Consider the following 22,639-nt stretch of genomic DNA (forward strand, 5'->3'; position numbering starts at 1 on the left):
TGATTATTCTTATATAGAAAAGAGTTTTAAACATTTTTAGTTTCTTTTCCCAGAATCTGAGGAAGGTGGAGATAGACTTTTCACCACTTTTTTTCCCTAAATTGAATTCTCTTTGGTTTGCAGCAGATGGTCCAGTCAGCACAGTATTTAATTGCACGTTCATCAGGATTGCACTTCATTCTGCAGTGATAGTTTTTTGAGGAACATATGTCTTTAAAAAATGAGGTCCTGGCTTTGAAAAGAGAAAAAAAAGTTATACTTTTATTTGTATATTTTAATGTCTGAAGTGTTTTACAATAAATTAAAACAACATCAGTAAAGACCTTGCTCAGAAAAAAATAACAACAACAACAAAAAGAATGCAGAAGAGAAAAGCAGAGATAGTGAATAACAATAAATGAGGATTTCTTCCATAGGGTAGATAAATGGGGCAGTGAGCTAAAGAGGAGAGTTTTTCCTGAGGACCATGACAGCATATTTCTGTGTAAAATGGGTAGTTTGTTTAGTGGTGGGGATTCATGATGCAAGAAACAATGTTCCATTTCAGCAGTGAAGTCTTTAACAAGTGAGTGGGGATGAAATCTAGTTACATTATTTTTCATTTTAAAGAGTTTTATTACAGGATGCTATAATCGGAATACTTCAGAGCACCTTCCAGTTACAACCAGAATTTTGGTAACTGGCTTTAAAGTGTTCCTTGAGTATTTTTCTCACACTGACTTTCAGTCAAAAGTACTACTTAGTGATTGTTTAAGAGATGTTAATTCGGTGAAACAGTTTATCCTCAATAACCTGAGACATCAATCCATGGGTAGCTTCTATGGTAGTTTTACTACACCTGTCACTTTAGCCTTGGCATGTTTGTCTTCTTTCTGTCATGTGTTTCCAAACCCAACATGAAACTCCCTCATCCCAGCTGGGCTTGCTTCTGACTGTTTCTAATTTTTCAGACAAATTAAAGACCTGACCAGTGGTATAGTTTGCATTCGGAAGAAAGCTAGAGGAACTCATCATATCCACACAGTATTTATTCTGCAAAAGCTCAAACACTTTGCGATCCAAGGAGGATTTGAAATATGACACTTGTAAGGCATAATATTGTTTGCATGTTTGTAGCCCTTTGGGTGTGTTCTAAAGTCTCCAAGATTCACTTTCTCTGCAGATACTATTCTTGTTGGGTCAATTACTACTGCTAGGAATGGTTCCTGGAACTGCTGATTCAGCGTTTGATTACTAACATCAATCCCAGGAAGCCAGCAGCCACAGCCAGGTTGGCTATGATGCCAGCCAATTGCATTTCCAAGGAGGCCAACCTGTTTGGCATTTTCTATATATGCAGCCATGTACTCATATGCAGCAGCCTGAGCACTTATTTACTCGGGTATCGGTGCAAAGCAAAACTGTCTATAATGATCATGGTTTCACCATCCACCTTTCCTAGCATTAGGCCATCACTTCAGATCAGTTGCTTCCTGATCTGGCAGGCATCACCATTTTCAGTAGGGCCAATGCTGAGATTTTGCAGTACTTAAAGCAATGGCGATCATTAGTCCAGGGCTTCGCCGTCAGAATTTCTTGCTGCTGTTTCTTGTATTTCTAGATTTCATCGATATCATGAACAACATGCTTCCTGCACGTTGTTGGCCCATTCCCAGGTTTTCTGAGCCATACCACTCCCGGATGCAGCCATCACCGAGGAATTGGAGAAGTCATCTCCTCCCAAGACGCAGCCTCCTGGATGCGGGCTTGGGACTCTCTCCACCACAGGTGCAAACTCCTACTAGTCTCTGGAGGCAACCATGACACCTCGCGGAGGGCTAACTTTAAATCAGAAAATGAAGAGAAGGCAGAGGAAGGTAAAATTAGGGGAAGACATATGGTGGTGGGAAAATGCAGAAGTTATCTCTTGGTGCTTTTACTTTCTTGGTGAAATAAAAAGAAATCATCAACTGACAATAAGGAAGTTGAATCTTGGTTCTAACTGTCCAGTATATTTAGGCTCAAAGCCATGTCTCCTTTACTGAGGAAGTTTCTAAGATTACACAAATTCCTGTAAATCATAATTTCTCACTTTGGTTTCCAGTTCTTACCCCCACTTCTCTCTCTCTTTCTGTGTCACATAGGCATTTCCTTCTATCTTTTGCCCTCCAAGAAATCTAAGTTTTATAGAGATCATTTCTTTACTTTTATTTTTTTAATTTAATTTTTAAAAATTTTATTATTTTTTTTTTTAGTTTTTTTTTTAATTTTCAAACTCACATCCAAGTTAGCATATAGTGCAACAATGATTTCAAGAGTAGATTCCTTAATGCCCTTCGCCCATTTAGTCCATCTTCCCTCTCACAACCCCTCCAACAACCTTCTGTTTGTTCTCTGTATTTAAGAGTCTCTTATGTTTTGTCTCTCTCCCTGTTTTTTTTTTAATGTTTCTATTTATTTTTGAGAGAGAGAGAGACAAAATGAGTGGGAGAGGGGCAGAGAGAGAGGGAGACACAGAATCCAAAACAGGCTCCAGGCTCTGACCTGTCAGCACAGAACCCGACGTGGGGCTCTAACTCACGAACTGTGAGACCATGACCTGAGCCGAAGTTGGACACTGTACCGACTGAGCCACCCACGTGCCCTTCCCTCCCTGTTTTTGTGTTATTTTTGCTTCCCTTCCCTTACGTTCATGTTTTGTATCTTAAAACACTCCTCATAGGAGTGAAGTCATATGATATTTGTCTTTCTCTGGCTAATTTTGCTTAGGATAATACCCTCTAGTTCCATCCATATAGTAGCAAATGGCAAGATTTCATTCTTTCCAATTGCCAAGTAATACTCCATAGTATGTATATACTACATATTCTTTACCCATTCATCTGTCAATGAACAATTGGGCTCTTTCCATACTTTGGCTATTGTCCATAGTGCTGCTATAAACATTGTGGTGCATGTGCCCCTTCAAAACATCACACCTGTATCCCTTGGATAAATACCTAGTAGTGCAATTGCTGGGTCGTAGGGTAGTTCTATTTTTAATTTTTTGGGGAAACTCCATACCGTTTTCCAGAGTGACTCCCACCAGCAGTGCAAAAGAGATCCTCTTTCTCTGCATCCTCACCAACATCTGTTGTTGCCTGAGTTTTTCGTTTTAGCCATTCTGATTGGAGTAAGGTGGTATCTCATTGTGGTTTTAATTTGTATTTTCCTGATTATGGGTAATGTTGAGCATTTTTTCATGTATTTGTTTGCCATCTGGATGTCTTCTTTGGAAAAGTGTCTATTCATGTCTTTTGCCCATTTCCTCACCAGATTATTTTTTTGGTGTTGAGTTTGATAAGTTCTTTATAGATTTTGGATACTAACCCATCTGCTGTGTCATTTGCAAATATCTTCTCCCATTCTGTCGGTTGCCTTTTAGTTTTGCTGATTGTTTCCTTTGCTGTGAAGAAGCTTTTTATTTTGATAACGTCCCAAGAATTCATTTTTGCTTTTGTTTCCCTTGCCTCTGGAGACATGGTGAGTAAAAAGTTGCTGTGGCTGAGGTTAAAGAGGTTTTTGCCTGCTTTTGCCTCTAGGATTAAAACAAATTTTTTTTAATGTTTATTTTATTTCTGAAAGAGAGAGAGAGAGAGAAAGAGAGAGAGACAGAGAGAGAGAGAGAGAGAGAGAGAGAGAGAGAATGAGTGGGGGAGGAGCAGAGACAGAGGGTGACACAGGATCCAAAGCAGGTTCCAGGCTTTGAGCTGTCACGGGGGCTGGAACTCACAAAATGTGTGATCATGACCTGAGCCGAAGTTGGTGCTTAACCAACTGAGCCACCCAGCTGCCCCTATTCTCTAGGATTTTGATGATTTCCTGTCTTATGTTTAAATACTTCATCCATTTTGAGTTTATTTTTGTGTATGGTGTAAGAAAGTGTAAGAAAGGTTTATTATTCTGCATGTCGCTGTCCAATTTTCCCAGCACCATTGCTGAAGAGACTGTCTTTATTCCATTGGATAGTCTTTTCTGCTTTGTCAAAGATTAGTTGGCCACATGTTTGTGGGTCCATTTCTGGGTTCTCTATTCTGTTCCACTGATCTGAGTGTCTGTTTTTGTGCCAATACCATGCTTTCTTGATGATTAGAGCTTTGTAATATGTATTGACGTCTGGGATTGTGATGTCTCCAGCTTTGGTTTTCTTTTTCAGGATTGCTTTGACTATTTGGGGTCTTTTGTGGTTCCATCCCAATTTTAGGATTTTTCTAGCTCTGTGAAGAATGCTGGTGTTGTTTTGACAGGGATTGCATTGAATATGTAGATTGCTTTGGGTAGTATCGACATTTTAACGATATTCTTCCAATCCAGGAGCATGGAATGTTTTTCCATTTCTTTGTGTCTTCTTCAATTTCTTTCCTACGCTTTCTATAGTTTCAGTATATAGATTTTTCATCTCTTTGGTTAGGTTTATTCCTAGATATTTTATGGCTTTTGGTGCAATTGTAAATGGGGTCGATTCCTTGCTTTCTCCTTCTGCTGCTTCATTATTGGTGTATGGGAATGCAACCATTTTTGTGCATTGGTTTTATATCTTGTGACTTTCTGAATTCGTGGATCAGTTCTAGCAGTATTTTGGTGGAATTTTTTTCATGTCGAGTATCATGTTATCTGCAAAGAGTGAAAGTTTGACTTCCTTCTGGCCGATTTGGATGCCTTTTATTCCTTTGTGTTGTCTGATTGCTGAAGCTAAGATTTCCAATACTATGTTGAATAACAGTGGTGAGAGTGGACATCCCTGTCTTGTTCCTGACCTTAGGAGGAAAGTTCTCAGTTTTTCCCCATTGAAGATGATATTAGCGATGGATCTTTCATATATGGCTTTTATGATTTGAGGTGTGATCCTTCTATCCCTACTTTCTTGAGGGTTTTTATCAAGAAAGGATGCTGTATTTTGTCAAATACTTCCTCTTCAGCTTTTGAGAGGATCATATGGTTCCTGTCCTTTCTTTTATTGATGTGATGTATCACATTGATTGTTTCATGGATATGGAGCCAGCCCTGCATCCCAGGTATAAATTCCACTTGGTCGTGGTGAATAATTCTTTTAATGTATTGTTGGATCTGGTTAGCTAGTGTCTTGAGGATTTTTGCATCCATGTTCATCAGGAAAATTGGTCTGTAGTTCTCCTTTTTAGTGGGGTCTGTGTCTCATTTTGGAATCAAGGTAGTACTGGCTTCATAATGAGTTTGGAAGTTTTCTTTCCATTTCTATTTTTTGGAACAGAGTCAAAAGATTAGGTGTTAACTCTTCTTTAAATGTTCGGTAGAATTCCCCTGGAAAGCCATCTGGCCCTAGACTCTTGTTTTTGGGGGAGATTTCTTATTACTATTTCCATTTTTTTTACTGGATATGGGTCTGTTCAAATTTTCTATTTCTTCCTATTTCAGTTTTGGTAGTTTATATGTTTCCAGGAATTTGTCCATTTCTTCCAGATTGCCCATTTTATTGGCATATAATTGCTTACAATATTCTCTTATTATTTGCATTTGTGCTGGGTTGGTTGTGATCTCTCCTCTTTCATTCTTGATTTTATGTATTTGGGTAGTTTCCTCTTTCTTTTTGATCAACTGGCTAGGAGTTTATTAATTTTGTTAATTCTTTCAAAGAACCAGCTTCTGGTTTCATTGATCTGTTCTACTGGTTTTTTTTGTTTTTTGTTTTTGGTTTCGATAGCATTGATTTCTGCTCTAATCTTTATAGTTTCCTGTCTTCTGCTGGGCTTGGGTTTTATTTGCAGTTCTTTTTCCAGCTCTTTAAGGTATAAGGTTAGATTGTGTATCTGAGACCTTTCTTCCTTCTTTAGGAAGTCCTGGATTGGTATATACTTCCCTCTATGACCACCTTAGCTGCGTCCCAGAGGTTTGGGGCTGTGGTGTTATAATTTTCATTGGCTTCCATGTACTTTTTAGTTTCCTCTTTAACTTCTTGTTAGCCCATTCATTCATTAGTAGGATGTTCTTTAGTCTCCAAGTATTTGTTATCTTTCCAAATTTTTTCTTATGGCTGATTTTGAGTTTCATAGTGTTGTGGTCTGAAAATATGCACAGTATGATTTCCATCTTTTTGTATTTTTTGAAGGTTGACTTGTGTCCTACTATGGAACCTATTCTAGAGAGTGTTCCATGAGCACTGGAGAAGAATATATATTCTGCTGCTTTAGGATGAAATGTTCTGAATATATCTTTAAGTCCATCCGGTCCAGTGTGTCATCCTTATAGAAGATAAAACAAAAACAAACTGAAAATATTTCCCAGCTATGTTTCTTAATACATTGTTCTCAGAGATGTGATTGGGTTTTGTGTAAAGAAATGCAAAACAAAAAACTGTTCGCAATGAAATAAAATTAAAGTCCTTGTAAGAAAAGAAGGAAATGATTTCTCTTTTAGTTTTGAAGAATAATTTTTCTGGAAAGAATAATTCTAGATTGGTGGAGTATTTTTTCTTTCAACACTTCACATGTTTCACTTCACTTCCTTTTTCTTGTATGGTGTCTGAGGAGGACTGTTGTAATTCTTATCTTAGCCCCTCTATAGGCCGGATTTTTTCTTTCTATTGCTCTTTTCAAGATTTTGTCTTTTATTTTTCTTCAGGTTGAATATAATATTGCTAGGTTTATATTTTTGGGGGCCATTTATCCTTGATATTCTCTGAGTTTATTAGAATGTATTGTGTCTATCATTAGTTTTGGGAAATTACCAGTCATTATTGCGTCAATGATATCTTCTTTATCTTTCTCTCTTTCTTCTTTTCCTGGTATTCCCATTAGACATATTTTACTTTTGTAATGTTACACAGTTACTGGATAGTCTGTTCACTTTCATTCTGTTTAAGCCTTTCAGTTTTGGAAATTTCTGTTGACATATTTAAAAAAATTTTTATTTTCATTTTATTATTATTATTATTATTTTTAATGTTTATTTATTTTTGAGACAGAGTGTGAGTGGGGGAGGGATAGAGAGAGGGAGACACAGAATCTGATGTAGGCTCCAGGCTTTGAGCTGTCAGCACAGAGCCTGTTGCGGGGCTCGAACTCATGGACTGCGAGATCATGACCTGAACCGAAGTCAGATGCTTAACTGACTGAGCCACCCAGCCACCCCTTAGATTTTTTTTTTTTTTTACCATTTATTTATTTTTGAGAGAGAGAAGGGGGGGATGGGGCAGAGAGAGAGAGGGAGACACAGAATCCAAAGCAGGCTCCAGACTCTGAGCTGTCAGCACAGAGCCCGATGCGGGGCTCAAACTCATGAACTGTGAGATCATGACCTGAGTGGAAGTTAGACGCTTAAATGACTGAGCCACCCAGGTGCCCCAATCTATTGACATTTTTTAAGCTCACTAACTCTTTCTTTGGATGTGTCCCACTTGTCGATGAGCCCATTGTTATCACCCAAATTGTATTCCCCAAAATCTATATTTTCATATCCCAACCCCTAGAGCTTCAGAACGTAACCATATTTGGACACAAATTTTTAAAATAGATGAAATTAATGAGACTATTATGGTGGAGCCCTAATCCAATATGACTGGTGTCCTTATAAGAAGAGGAAGAAACCTCAGGGATGTGCCTTGACAGAGGAAGGTCTATATGAGGACACAATGAACAGGTGGTCATCTACAAGCTAAGGAAAATGGCTTCAGGAGATACCAGACGTGCTGACACCTTGCTTTTGAACTTTTAGCTTCCAGAAGTATGAGAAAATACATTTTGTTTAAGTCACCAATCTGTGATAGTTTGTTATATAGCCCTAGCAAACTAATACACCCATGAAAGGTATTCTTTATTTCTGTCACAGTGTTTTGATTTTTAACATTGTATTGGATTCCTTCTTAGAGTTTCTGTCTCTCTGCTTACATTATCCATTGGCCTTTGCTTGTTGTCCATTTTTTGCATTAGGGACCTTAGTGTATTAATCATAGTTGTTTCAAGTCCCCAGTTTGATAATTCCAACATCTCTGACATATCTGTGTCTGGTTTGGATGTTTGTCCTGTCTCTATAAACTGTGTTTTGGTCTTTTAGAATATCTTGTAAATTTGTATTGAAAGCTGAGCATGATGTAATGGGCTAAAGGAATTGAGATAAATAAATCTTTAGTGTGAGATTTTCTGTTTCTCTTGCTAGGGGTTAAGTTGTTTTTACTTTTCACTTTAACAGTAGCTATTAGAAGTGAAAATTTCTTCTGATTTCTTTGCTTTTATATTCCCAAATGCCTTTGGATTTACCTCAAGATGACTTCTTGAATAAGGTCTGAGACACGCAGTTCTTCCAGTTGTATTCCCCTTTTGTAATATTTTGGTGTGGGGGCAGAGAAATCATTTTATAGTCCTATGATTAAATATCAGTTTTTAGTGATACTGTGCCCCTTGAAGGGCTATGACGTTCACAAATTGTTTCTCAGTACTCCCCTCTCCCACCCTTAGGTGAGACAAGAGTCTAGAGGAGACAGGAATTGGGCATTTTCTTTCCCCCATGTGGAAACCTAGATCAGGCTAGAGTTGGGTATTTCACTTTCACCTGGTCACTCTGGCCCTGGTAAAACCTCAGTTGGTTAGGTTCTGGTGATATAGTTTCTTTTGAGGGCAGGCTTTGTTAAGAACAGATTGATCTGGGTATATTTCTGCTGGACCTATGAAAGGATTTTCTTCCTAATAATCATTGTAAAAACCTGTTAGCACTCCAGGGAGTAAAATTCATAGTAGTGTGAAAGCACCCCTAAGACTTTTTGTCTTAATTTCTAGGTTTTAACTTTCAAATTTATATTGAGTTTCCTGAAATTTGTCAATTACCCTGGTACTTGTTCTCATGGATAATGCACATGGGCTTCTGTTCTGGTAAGTTTTAATTCTCTGTATCCACTTTTCTATCTCTCTAATTATGGGGGCTGTGGTTTGCTCTGTGACTTCAGTTCTCTGAGAGACGAAAGAAAGAGTTGTTGGCTTTCAGTTCATTCCGCTTTTCTCTTTCTGTGAAAATGGCAGTTATGGTTCTAAGCTCCTTACATGCTAAACCAGAAACCAGAAGAACGTTTCCCAAACAGTTTTATTTTAGTAAAAAAAATGTTTATTTATTTATTTAGAGAGAGAAAGAGATAGAGAGCGAGCATGAGCAGGGAAGGAGCAGAGAGAGAGGGATAGGGAAACCCACAAGTAGGCTCTTGAGCTGTTAGTGCAGGAACCTGATGTGGGGCTCCATCCCACAAACCGTGCAATCATGACCTGAGCTGAAGTCGGACACTTAACCAACTGAGTCACCCAGGAGCCCCAAGTCTAATATAGTTTTTAAAGAACTCTTCAGAAACCCAAGAAATATAATTTACATATGCACTTTTACAGTGGACTGATTGCTGAAATTTATATGAGCTGTTGCAATGAATTTATAGAATATATTTTAATGTATTTCTATCTACTATATGTAAAAGAATTAAAAGTTTAGGATTTTAGCAAGTATATGATAATGAAGTATGCTTGATTCACCTGTTTCACAAATAATGAGAGCACAGAGCTTATATGCTTGTCATGTTTATAGAAACTGGAGTATACAGTGAATAAAAAAATTCTTACTGTCTTGGAAAGGGGGTAGAAATGAAAGAACTAAGAGGAGTAAATTCCAAGCATACATCTTAAAGATGATGGTTTGCTGAAGGTTAATAAACTATTTAAATTCTTTCTGTAATGGCAGATTCTGGCAAATATTTATAGTAAGGAAAATCAATTTTCCAATAATTAGCTTTAAATAAGCTCAAATGTTGGAATGAAAATTCTCTTCACTGGCTGGACCAGGGAAGTCTGCTATAGAAAGTTTTTTCATTGTTTCCTGTTAGTCTGTATGTGTCTTTCTTTCAGCCTGGAGGGAGTCTCTTCTAGGCAGCATGGAGATGAATCTTTTTTTTTTTTTTTTTTTAAATCAGTGTACACCTCTTATGTCTTTTGATTGGAGCATTTAATCCATTTACATTTTAAGTAATTATTATACTTAAATGTATTTACTGTCATTTTATTAATTGCTTTTGGTTGTTTTGTAGTTCTCTGTTCCTTTCTTTTTCGCCTGCTCTTTTTCTTTGTGAATTGATGACTTTTTTAGTGTTATACTTGATTTCCTTTATTTTTTTGGACCTATTATAGGTTTTTGGTTTGTGATTACCACGAGGTTCATACAAAGCATCTTATGTATATAGAGGTCTATTTAAAGTGGATGGTTACTTAAGTTCAAATATATTCTTTTTTTTTAAAAAAAATTTTTTTTTTCAACGTTTATTTATTTTTGCGACAGAGAGAGACAGAGCATGAACGGGGGAGGGGCAGAGAGAGAGGGAGACACAGAATCGGAAACAGGCTCCAGGCTCTGAGCCATCAGCCCAGAGCCTGACGCGGGGCTCGAACTCGCGGACGGCAAGATCGTGACCTGGCTGAAGTCGGACGCTTAACCGACTGCGCCACCCAGGCGCCCCAAGTTCAAATATATTCTAAAAGAACTACATTTTTATCCCCATTCTATATTTTGTGTATATGATGTTATATTTGACATCTTTTATTTTGGGTGTCCCTTAAGTAATTATTGTAGATATTATTGGTTACTAGTTTTGTCTTTTAATATTCATAGTGGCTTTATAAATGGTTGGTTTACTGACTTTAGTATATATTTGCTTTTACCAGGGAATTTTTTTTCCATTCGTAATTTTCTTCTCATCACGGCCTTTTTCTTTCCACTTAAAGAAGACCTTTCAACATTTCTTATAAGTCTGATTTAGTGGTGATGGACTCCTTTAGTTTTTGCTTGCATTTGAAATTCTTTATCTCTCTTCCAGTTCTGAATTATAATCTTTCCATGTGGAGAATTCTTGGCTGGAACTTTTTTCCTCCAGCACTTTTAATATGTTGTGCCACTCTCTTCTGGCTTACAAAGTTCCTGCTGAAAAGTCTGCTTATAACCTTATGAGGTTTCCTCTGTATGTAATTAGTTGTTGCTACTTTTAAGATTCTTTATTTCTATCTTTAACTTTTATCATTTTAATTATAATGTGTCTTGGTTTGGGTCTCTTTGGGTTCATCATATGTGTAACTTCCTGGGAATCTGTATGTTTGTTTTGTTCCTCAGATTACGGAAGTTTGCGGCCATTCTTTCTTCAAATAAGTTTTCTGGCCCTTTCTTTTTCCTATCTGGTTCTTTGTAATGCAAAAGTTATTACATTTGATGTCCCAAAGGTCCCTTAAGTTATCTTTATTATTATTGTTATTATTATTATTATTATTACTATTATTATTTTCTTTTTGCTGCTCTGTCTGGATGAGTTCTATTGCTTGTCTTCTAGCTCTCTGATATGATTTTCAGCTTCACCCAGTCTGTTGTTGAACCCCTACTATATTTTTTAGTTCAGTTATTGTATTCTTCATCTCTATGACTTCTGTTTGGAACTTTGTTATATTTTTTATCTCTTTGTTGAGGATCCATTGTGTTTATCCATTCTTCTCCTGAGTCCATCACGCATCATTATTATCATTACTTTGAATTCTTTACCAGGTAGATGTCTTATTTCTGTTTTATTAATGCTTTTTTTTTGATGTTTTATCTTGTTCTATCATTTGGAATGTATTTCTCTGTCTCCTCATTTTCCCTGGCTCTGTTTGTTTCTATTTATTGGTCAGATTAAGTACCTTTCCCAGTCCTGACAGAGCAGCCTTTTTTAGGAGATGTCACTTGGAGCCCAGGAATGCAATGTCCTCTGACTATTAGAGTTGGCGTGCTCAAAGGTTTTCTCCTATGTGGGCTGCACATACCTGTCTGCTGTTGTGGAGTGTGTATGTGGTAGAAGGGTGGGTGGGGCTGCGACCCATAGTTGCACTGTGGGATTGGGTAGGGCTGGTGTCAGCCTGATTGTGACACTTGGCTGTGTTGGGACATGGAGGTGGGCTGAACCATTGCCTGACCCAGCTATGAGGCACATTTGTATTACAAGGATTGGTAGGGTTCTCAGCTGGTTATGCACACTGTCTCCCGAAAGTTAGAAGGAGAGTTTCAAAATGTCACGTGCCAGTGCCAACCTTAGCAAGTTAGAATGAGGTCACAAATATGGCATCCACTAGTGTCTCCATCCCTGGGAAAGTTCTGGCAGGCAATTTAAAATTAATAAGTAGATTTTCTTCACATATGGTCTAGGGTCTTTTCACGTTGTTATTTTTGCCTTGGCTCCCAGGGTGAGCAAGTCTGCCATAAACCCTTTAAGAATGGGTTCATATTCCCTAGAGTTCAATGGTTTTCCTGGACATATTTCACATTGGTTTTTCAAAGCCTAGTATTTAGGGGGCTTGTGAAAAATCTAAGGGTTGTAGTCCCTGATGTGGAGCACACATCCCCTACTTCTCAGGAAAAGATTCCATATTTTTGAGATCTCCCAATTGTGGATCACCACACCCAGGGTGGGGCTTACTTGGCCAGATGATGTCCTGCCTTTCCTACCCATGTCAATGCTGTCCTTTTTGTCCTTTGTTGTGGATGCTCTGTTCAACCAGTTTCCTAGTCTTTTTCAGAGGAAATTATTCCATATATAGTTGTATATTTGTTGTATCTTTGAGATGGAGTAAATTCAGGATCTTCCTTTGCCACCATTTTGAACTAAACCTACATTTTTTAGAGATGTTGTGAATGAGATAATTTTCTTTATTTCTTCTGCTGATATTTAGTTGTTGTGTATAGAAAAGCAACTGTTTTGTGTATTTTGATTTTTCTTTTTTTTAATTTTAGAGAGAGAGAGTGGGGGAGAGGGGCAGAGGGAGAGAGAGAAAGAATCTCAAGCAGGCTCCATGCTGAGCATGGAGCTCAATGTGAGGCTCAATCCCACAACCCTGGGATCATGATCTGTGCCAAAATCAAGAGTTGGACGCTCAAACAACTGAGCCACCCAGGCACCCCTGTATGTTAATTTTATATCTTGAATCTTTACTGAATTTGTTGATTAATTCCAAAAGGTTTTGGCTGAGTAAGGATTTGCTATATGGTTATATCACCTGCAAATAATGACAATTTTACTTAACCATTTCAATTTGGATGCATTTCATTTCTTAGTCTTGCCTAATTATTTTAGTTAGGATTTTCAGAACTATGTTGAATAAGAATGGTGAGGTGGAAACTCTTGTCTTATTCCTGATCTTAGAGGAAAAGCTTTCAACCTTTTATAGTTGAGTATGATATTAGCTGTGGGTTTGTCATATGTGGTCCATATTATGGTCCTTCTATACAGAATTTGTTGAGGGTTTTTATCATTAATAGATGTACTTTGTCGGATGATTTTTCTGCATCTATTGAGAATATCATATGATTTTTGTCTTTCATTGTATTAATTTAGTGTATTATATGTATTGATTTGGATATGTTGAACCATATTTGCATTTTAGGAATAAATCCCACTTGATCATGGTGTAGCATACTTTTAATGTGTTGTTGAATTTAGTTTGCTAGTATTTTGTAGAGAGTTTTTGCATCTATATTCATCAGGAATGTTAGACTGTGGTTTTATTACTTTTTTGTAGTGTTTTTACCTGGCTTTGGTGTCAGGGTAAATCTGGCCAGATAAAATGAGCTTGGGAGTATTCCCTCCTCTTCAACTTTTTGGACAGTTGAGAAGAATTGATGTTAAGTTTTCTTTAAATATTTGGTATAACTCACCAATGAAACCATTTGTTCCTAGGGTTCTTTGTGTGGAAGGTTTTTGATCACTCATTCAATTTTTTATTTATTATTGGTCTATTCAGGTTTTCTATTTCTTCCTGATTCAGTTTTTGTCGGTTGTATATTTCTAGAAATTTATCCATTTTTTCTAGGTTATCCAACTTTTTGGCATATAATCATTCATAGTGAATGATCAATGATACAATTATGATCCAATGATTTCTGTGGTATCAGTTCCAATGTTTGCTCTTTCATTTTTTATTTTATTTATTTGAAACCCCTTTTTTCCTCCTTAGGTAGTCTAGCTAAGGATTTGCACATTTTATATTTTCAGAAAAACAACTCCTCATTTCACTGATATTTTCTATTTTTTTTCTGGTGTCTATTTTATTTCTTTCCACTTTAGTCTTTTTTATTTCCTTCCTTCAGCTGACTTAGGCCTTAGTTTGTTTTTCTTTTTAGTTCTTGGATATAGAGTGAGCTTATTTACTTGAAGTGTTTTTGTTTTCTTTTTTAAAAAAAATCATTTTAAGGATAGTTTACATTTGTTCCAGGTGTATGAACAGTGATGCAACATCTCTATACATTGTGCTATGCTTGCCACAGGTGTAGCTACCATTTGTCACCGTACAATGCTGTTACAATATCTTTGACTATATTATCTATGCTGTGACTTTTATTAACGTGACTTCTTTCCATAATTGGAAACCTGTATCTCCCACTTCCCTTCACCCATTTTGTCCATCACCCCTCCCCCCTACCATTCCCCTTCTCTCTGGAAACCATCAGTTTGTTCTCTGTATTTACAGAACTGATTCTACTTTTTGTTTACTCATTTGTTTTATTTTTTTAGATTCTACATATGAAGGAAATCATACGGTATTTGTCTTTCTCAGTCTGACTTATTTCACTTGGCATAATAATCTATAGGTCCATCCATGTTGTTACAAATAGCAAGATCTCGTCTTTTTTTTTTTTTTAATAGCTGTGAAAATTTCGTGTGTGTGTGTGTGTTTGTGTGTATTTATATATCTCATATCTTCTTTGTCCATTCATCTGTTGATGGGCCCTTAGGTTGCTTCCATATTTTGGCTATTATAACTAATGTTGCAATAAACATAAGGTTCATATATCTTTTCAAATTAGGGTTTTCATTTTCCTTGGGTAAATACCCAGTAGTGAAATTACTAGATCATATAAGCAATCTATTTTTAAATAGAATTAAAACATATTGTTTTTCAAAGTGGCTGTACCAATTTACATTTCCAACAACAGTGTTATGAGGGTTTCTTTTTCCCCCATCCTTGCCAACACTTGTTATTTCTTATCTTTTTAGTTTAGGCTTTCTGACAGGTATAAGGTGATATCTCATTGTGGTTTTGATTTTCATTTCCCTGATGATTCATGCTCTTGAGCATCTTTTTCATGTGTCTGTTGGCCGTTTGTGTGTCTTCTTTGGAAAAATGTCTATTCTGGTCTAATTTTTAACTAGATTATTTGTGGGTTTTGTGGCATTGAGTTGTGTAAGTTCTTTATATATTTTGCATGTTACCCCCTTATCAGATACATCATTTGCAAATATCTTCTCCTTTTCAGTAGGTTGCCTTTTTTTTAATGTTTATTTATTTTTGAGAGAGCACAAATGGGGGGGGGTTAGCGATTAGGGGAGAGAGGATCCAAAGTAGGCTCTGTGCTGACTGCAGCAAGCCTAATGTGGGGCTTGAACTCATGAACCATAAGATCATGACTTGAGCTAAAGTCAGATGCTCAACTGACTGAGCCACTCAGGTGCCCCCAGTAGGTTGCCTTTTTATTTTGTTGATGATTTCCCTCAGTGTGCAAACCCTTTTTATTTTGATATAATCCCAATAGTTTGTTTTTACTTTTGCTTCCCTTGCTTTAGGAGACACACCTAGAAAAATGTTGCTATGGCTGGTGTCAAAGAAATTGCTGCCTGTGTTCTCTTCTAGGATTTTTATGATTTCAGGTCTCACATTTAGGTCCTTAATCTATTTTGCGTTTATTTTTGTGGATGGTGTTAGACAGTGGTAATTTCATTCTTTTGTGTGTAGTTGTCCAGTTTCCCCAGCAGCATTTATTTAAGAGACTGTCTTTTCTTTGTTGTGTATCCATGCCTCTTTTGTCATAAATTAATTGACAATGTAACTGTGGATTTCTTTCTGAGCTCTCTATTATGTTCTCTTGATCTATGTGTCTATTTTTGTACCAGTGCCATACTGTTTTGATTACTGCAGCTTTATAATATATCTTGAAATCTGGCACTGTGATATCTCAAACTTTATAGTTTTCTTTCTCAAGATTGTTTTGGCTATTTGGGATTTTTGGTGGTTCTGTAGAAGTTTTAGAACTAGTTTTTCTAGTTCTGTGAAAAATGCTGTTGATATTTTGATAAGGATTGCACCGAATCTGTGGATTGTTTTAGGTAATATGGAAATTTTAACAATATTAATTCTCCCAATCCATGAGCATAGTTTATCTTTCCATTTGTTTATATCATCTTCAATTTGTTTCATCAGTGTTTTATAGTTTTCAGAGTACAGATCTTTCACCTCCTTGGTTTAAGTTTATTCCTAGGTATTTTATACTTTTTTGTGGAATTGTAAATGAAGTTGTTTTTTTATTTGTCTTTCTGCTACTTTATTAAAGATTGTATGTTAAGAATTTATCAATTTCTTCTAGGTTGTCTAATTTGTTGGCATATAATTTTTTATAGTATTCCTTTATAAGCTCATATGGAACCACAAAAGACTTTTCATAGCCAAAGAAACTTTGGGAGACAAAAACAAAGCTGGAGGCATTCCACTTCCTGATTTCAAAATATTACAAAGCTGCAGAAAGATTTAATTTTGCAAAGATGTCCGCCTTCCTGAAATTGACCTCTAGATTCACTGCAATCTTCATGAAAATTCTCACTGAATATGTATGTGTACTTGAATACTTTATTCTTAAATTTATGTGGACATTCAAAGGGGCAAGAATATTCAAGACACTCCTTGAAAAAAATGTAGATATCTTTCTCTACCATATATGAAGACATTATATATTGTCATTAATTAGAATAGTATATTATTTGTACCAAGAAAGACAAATGGAACAGAGTAGGTAGCCTAGAATATATACTAGATTTATGACAAAAGGGTACTGTAAGTCATTGAGAAAAAAGTTTTATCCAGAAAAGTTTTTGGGTCAATTAGCTATGTATATAGTAAAAACAAATTTAAGAACAAATTTGACCCCAATTTCATGAAAATCAATACGAGGTGGAGATTTACAATCTAAATTTGACAGGCGAATAATAAACTTTGGAAGATAAAGAAAAGCATTTTGAAGAGGATATTCAGAGAATATCTTTATGGCCTTTAGGTGAAAAAGGAACACAAAAAGCCCAAGGTAAAATGAAGTTTGATGAATTGGACTTACATTAATATTGAAAATCCCTTTTTATACAATAACATCATAAAGGGGGTAAAAAGGCAAGCCATAGAGCAGAAGATATTTACAAAGCACATAGTAAAGCATTTGCATCCAGAATTTATAGTGCAACCCTACAGATCACTGAGAAAATATCAAATAGCTCAATGAATAATGAACAAAATACTTGAAAGGTACTTTGAGAATTGATATTAAAATGGCCAAAAACCAAATGAAACTGTCTTCAATCTTATTACTAATATAGAAATTTAAATGTAAAGTACACTCTGTTACTACCATGCATATACTTGAATGGTTATAACTTAACACCTTGATCATATAAACTTACTGGGGATGTGGAGCAATCAGCGTTGTTCTTTGCTGCTGAACATAGTGTGAATTCGCTCAACTACTTGGGAAACTCTTTGGCATTATTTGCTAAAGTTGAAGATATACATGTTCTATGACAAAACTTTGATTCCTAGTTATATACCTGATAAATAGGTGTTCACATATACAACAAGAATCATTTAGGGATTAGCGTAATGCTGGCTTCTAAGATGAGTCTGGAGGTTTTCCTTCCCTTCCTATTTTTTGGAACAGCTTGAGAAGGATAGGTGTTATCTCTGCTTTCAATGCCTGGCAGAATTCCCCAGGGAAGCCATCTGGCCCTGGACTCTTATTTGTTGGGAGATTTTTGATGACTGATTCAATTTCTTCACTAGTTATGGGTCTGTTCAAATTTTCTATTTCTTCCTGTTTGAGTTTTGGAAGTGTGTGGGTGCTTAGGAATCTGTCCATTTCTTCCAGGTTGTCCAGTTTGTTGGCATATAATTTTTCATACTATTCCCTGCTAATTGCTTGTATTTCTGAGGGATTGGTTGTACACTCTTATGTGGATCCTGAGAAACTTAACAGAAGATCATGGGGGAGGGGAAGGGGAAAAGAAAAGTTACAGAGAGGGAAGGAGACAAACCATAAGAGACTCTTAAAACCTGAGAATAAACTGAGGGTTGATGGGGGGTGGGAGGGAGGGGAAAGTGGATGATGGGCATTGAGGAGGGCACCTTTTGGGATGAGCACTGGGTGTTGTCTGGAAACCAATTTGACAATAAATTTCATATTAAAAAAATAAAGTTCTTAGGTAACTAATGTTAATTGTATGCATAGTCCCGTGCTCATTGTGGGGCTTCTGTTTAAAAACTAAAATAAAATGGGGCCTATGGGATAAAAAAAAAAAGAATCATTTATCAAGAATTCATAGCAGTGATAGTATTTATAGCAGTCAAATCCTGGAAACAATCTAAATGTTCATCAATGGTAAAATGAATAAATTGTGGCATATATAGGAATGTGTCATATACAGCAACATAGTTGAATTTCATGCATGTCATATGGAGTAAAGTAAGCCAGATACAAAATGTACATACATACTTTCATTTATATCAATTTTAAAGCAAGGTGACAAAACTAAACAATAGTGTATCGATATATGTGCTTAGGTGCCATAATCCTAATATATGTTCTGGTGGCCAGAGTCCTAATGTTTGGTTGTCTACCATTTTTCTAGATATCCTAGGCATAAATCTGTATTAAGTGTAAGCCAATGATAGTGTTCTCTATTTCTCTGTCAGCAATTAGTTTTGGGGTGGGTATGTAACCCATTTCTGGGGAACTTGAGAGAAAGTATTCCTTGTTGGTATGAGAAGAAATGCTTTCCTTTTACTCTAGTGTAATGTGGTGGGTCCGGATATGATCTCTAGAACAGTGGCAGCTATCTTGAGGCCATGGGAAAAGCTAGTTAAGGATAAATCTGACACTCTTCAAACACATGATGGTATAGATGATCTGCTGCATTAGCCATTTTCAGAATTGTTTGACCTTCAGGTTTCTTGTGTGTAATAATATATTTTCTTTATTGCTTAAGCCAATTGAATTTCAGTTATTTGTAGATGGAACCTGAAAACATACCCACTGGTACAGCAAGCATTTCCAGTAAAATATTAAAAAAAAAACCCCACAGAATGGGAGAGAAGAGTTGCAAACCTATATGTGATAAACGTTTAGTGTCCAGAATATATAAAGAACTGGCAACGCAACAATAAAAGACAACCTAATTAAAAAATGAGTAAAGGATTTGAATAGAAGTTTTTACAGAGAAGATATATAAATGGCCAATAAAACATGAAAAGATAAAACAGAATAAACTGAGGGTTGATGGTGGGTGGGAGGGAGGGGAAAGTGGGTGATGGACATTGAGGAGGGTACCTTTTGGGATGAGCACTGGGTGTTGTATGGAAACCAATTTGACAATAAATTTCATAAAAAAGGATGATAAACATCATTAAATTGCAAATTAAATGCAAATTAAAACTACAATGAAATATTGCTACAGCAGCTAAGATAATGATAATAAAAAAGATGGACAATAGCAAATGTTGGTGAAGATGTGGAGAAATTGGCTTTTTATGCATAGCTGGTGGGATTGTAAAAGGAAGCATGCAGCTGTGGAAAATTGTTTGATAACTTCTCTGAAAGTTAAACATAGTTATTGTATAGCACAGTAATTCTATCCCAAGTCGTATACCCTAGAGTTGTGAAAATATATCCACACAAAAATTTGGATGTAAGTGTGCACAGCAGCATCATTCATCATAGCTCCAAAGCAGACGCAACCCAAATGTCCAGTAACTGATGAATAGATGAATAAAAGGTAGTGGATCCATGCAATAGACTTCAATTCATCACTTGAAATAAATAAGGCATTGATGCATGCTACAACTTGGATGAACTCTGAAAAACGTGCTAAGGGAAAGAAAAAGACTCTAAGGGTCACATATTGTATGACTACATTAAACCAGGTAAACTAATAGAGACAGAAAATAGATTAGCAGCTTCCAGGGTCTGAGGAGAGGGGAGGATGGGTAATGGCTGCTAGTGAACATGGAGTTCCTTTTTGGGGTGGTGAAATGTTCTAGAATTAGTGGTGATGGTTGTACAACTTTATGAATATGTAGAAAACCACTGAAATTGTAGACTTCAAAAGAGTGTGTTGTATCTCATGAAAAATACATAATAAACAAGAACAATGAGGGAAATCTTGAATTGTTAGCTATTAAAATGTGCTCTAAGGCAATGTGTGCCTCAGAAAAGATAGATAAATCAATAGATAATAATGTAAATCCCAGTTGTAAATCCAATAATTAATATATTTTTATTATGTAGTATTAGTGGATTTAAAAATTAACTTGGGAAGGTTAGATTGATTATTCAATAAATATCCCCTGTGTAAGTGGTAATTTGGATAATTGTTAAGATGGGATCTTAATTCCCATCATACACAAAGCAATTTCCACTGAGGCCTTTACCTTCATCTGTGATCAGAGTTCTGCAACCCACAGAGTATGACAGGGAAGCCTCCCCTTCACCCTTGGCCATTCTAGTCACTACTCACTTTCCACTGTTTTGATTCCCCCAATTTCCTCTGTTCTGTGAACATCCTCTCACCATCTTTGGATCAAACGATAGTCCTCAAGTTAGAGTTCACAAATAAGTGAAATCACTGAAAGGAATGACCTTATGAATCTGCCCTTCGCATCCATCCAACCCTCCATTCCTGTGAGGGCCAATGCACTCCTCTCTCACGTTGTGTGGTACAATCTGCACCTGTCTAACTCTTAGGAGATTTTGTATTCTCCTTCATTTATATTTTCATGTCTTTGTAATGAAAGGCTTGCGTCTTACCTTGAGGAACTATGGACAGCAAGGCAAGGACTCCAAGGATGGAATGCAAGAGCCTCATGTTGAATAAGCCAGTTAGAGAGAATCAGTAGCTGGGATGAAGAGAACTTCTTTGTGTATTTAGTACTCAAGAGATGAGTTGCTGTATGCTTATTGAACCTTTTAGTAGCAGGAACATTTCTGTGTTCCAATGAGCCTTCATATCAGGAGACAGCATGCATGGGACAGGACTATCAGTCATTCAAAGTACATTTGTCAAATGTTGACAGGGTGTAGATGAAGATCATAGGATGCAAAGCAGTTACAGAGAAGGAGCAGCTATGGTGAAGGCAGAAGAGATAGTCTGTGAAAAATCATTGTCTTATGGTTCCTGACAGAACTGTAAAGGTTAAGGCATTTACAGAGTTAAAGTATTCAGTTTATTTCCCAACAACGGGAAGAGACACTAGTATAACAGCATGTCTATTTATTAATATTTTTTGAGTCTGTATTAGCAGACTTAGACAATGCAATTACATTTGAAACCATACACAGACTACTGAGACATAGAAAAGCTTCTGCTTGATTGCCTCTCTGTCCACCCGACTGAATTAAATCAACTAATGCTTATATCTAAAGTCCTAGTGAATACAAATTGTTTACACATCACAGTTATATGTAATGTGAGAGGAATCAAAGAGGAAGAGCACACCTTTGATGCACTTAGGACAGCAAGTAATATAGAAAGATCAATGGCAATGCAATATGAACATATGTCTGGCAAAGTGGCACAAATTACCTCATAGACACGAAGGAAATGAACATAAGGGAACACCAGAGTAGCTTGGGAGCTGCTAGGGAATGCTTAAAGAAGACATAGTAAAAATATCAATTTTAGCAACTGCAAAGTACATTCACATTCATGATCTTATTTGATCTTTATATTTCTTAGATGGTCTTACTCCAGCTCCTTTCTGCTGTGCTTCCTTTAGGTGCTGCTTCTACTTCAGGGTTTCATTGAATGGAACATATAATTACATTATTTGAGAGGGTCCTCCCTGACTATTGAGACTTTGAAAATGACATCTTGAGCTAACTCAGGATACAGGATTGGTGGAAGCGTGTAGTGCTGTTACTGGAGGTCCTGAAAGAGGTAAACCTCGAAAGCCTTAGCCTTAGTAGGGCCACGTGGGCTGAGAGCTCTGGGGATGACTTTCCCTAAGTTTGGGTTCATGTTTTTTCCCCTGACGTTACTGGGAAAATAGTACCTGGGAATAAATGTCTCCCAGTATCCTAAAAACTCCACAGAGGGATCGGAGGGTCATTGGGATATGTCCTGGTTATTGATGACTGCACCATTTACTTAAACCTGTCTGACCTGGAATATTTAGCATCTCTGATCATCAATTCAGAAGTTACTGACTTTTCTCATGTGTCTTGGAATTCTTGTCTTCTTGATTATGAGGAAAAGCTTTGGAAGTATAGTTTGTGTTGCAAAACAATCAAATTCATGAGCACAAGTCTTCAAGTTTCCTTGTGGAACACTGAGGGCGGAATTTTCAGTGATGCTTTGACATTTTCTATAAATATTTGTTTCCCATCCAGGTAGATCTGGAGCCAGGAGGTGGGCTTGGAAGGCTGCCCGGGAAGCCCAAGAACATTATGTGATCCATGGGCTGGCAATCAGGGACATCAAAGGAAGGGTAGGAGTAAGGTTCACTGCATTCAGGGGGTGGGTTGGTGGGCACCAGGTGAATGTTGAAAGGTAGCTTATCACCAAATTGCTTAGGGCCTCAGA

At 36.8% G+C, this 22,639-nt stretch overlaps 1 protein-coding gene and 1 pseudogene across 1 annotated transcript; both read right to left on the reverse strand.

Moving 5' to 3' along the window:
• Positions 1–80: 80 nt before the first annotated feature.
• On the reverse strand, positions 81–20,923 carry LOC112858446 (beta-defensin 43-like). The gene is made up of 2 exons (XM_025921857.1): positions 20,866–20,923; positions 81–232 (listed from the first exon to the last, which is right to left on the reverse strand). Exons 1-2 carry the CDS (start codon positions 20,921–20,923, stop codon positions 81–83), a joined length of 210 nt encoding a protein of 69 aa, XP_025777642.1.
• On the reverse strand, positions 751–1,705 carry LOC112858445 (COP9 signalosome complex subunit 5 pseudogene; annotated as a pseudogene).
• Positions 20,924–22,639: the final 1,716 nt, after the last annotated feature.

The sequence above is a fragment of the Puma concolor genome, chromosome B1 (assembly GCF_028749965.1).
Source record: "Puma concolor isolate L17-30 chromosome B1, mPumCon1.1.hap2, whole genome shotgun sequence".
In the NCBI taxonomy this organism is placed as follows: domain Eukaryota; kingdom Metazoa; phylum Chordata; class Mammalia; order Carnivora; family Felidae; genus Puma; species Puma concolor.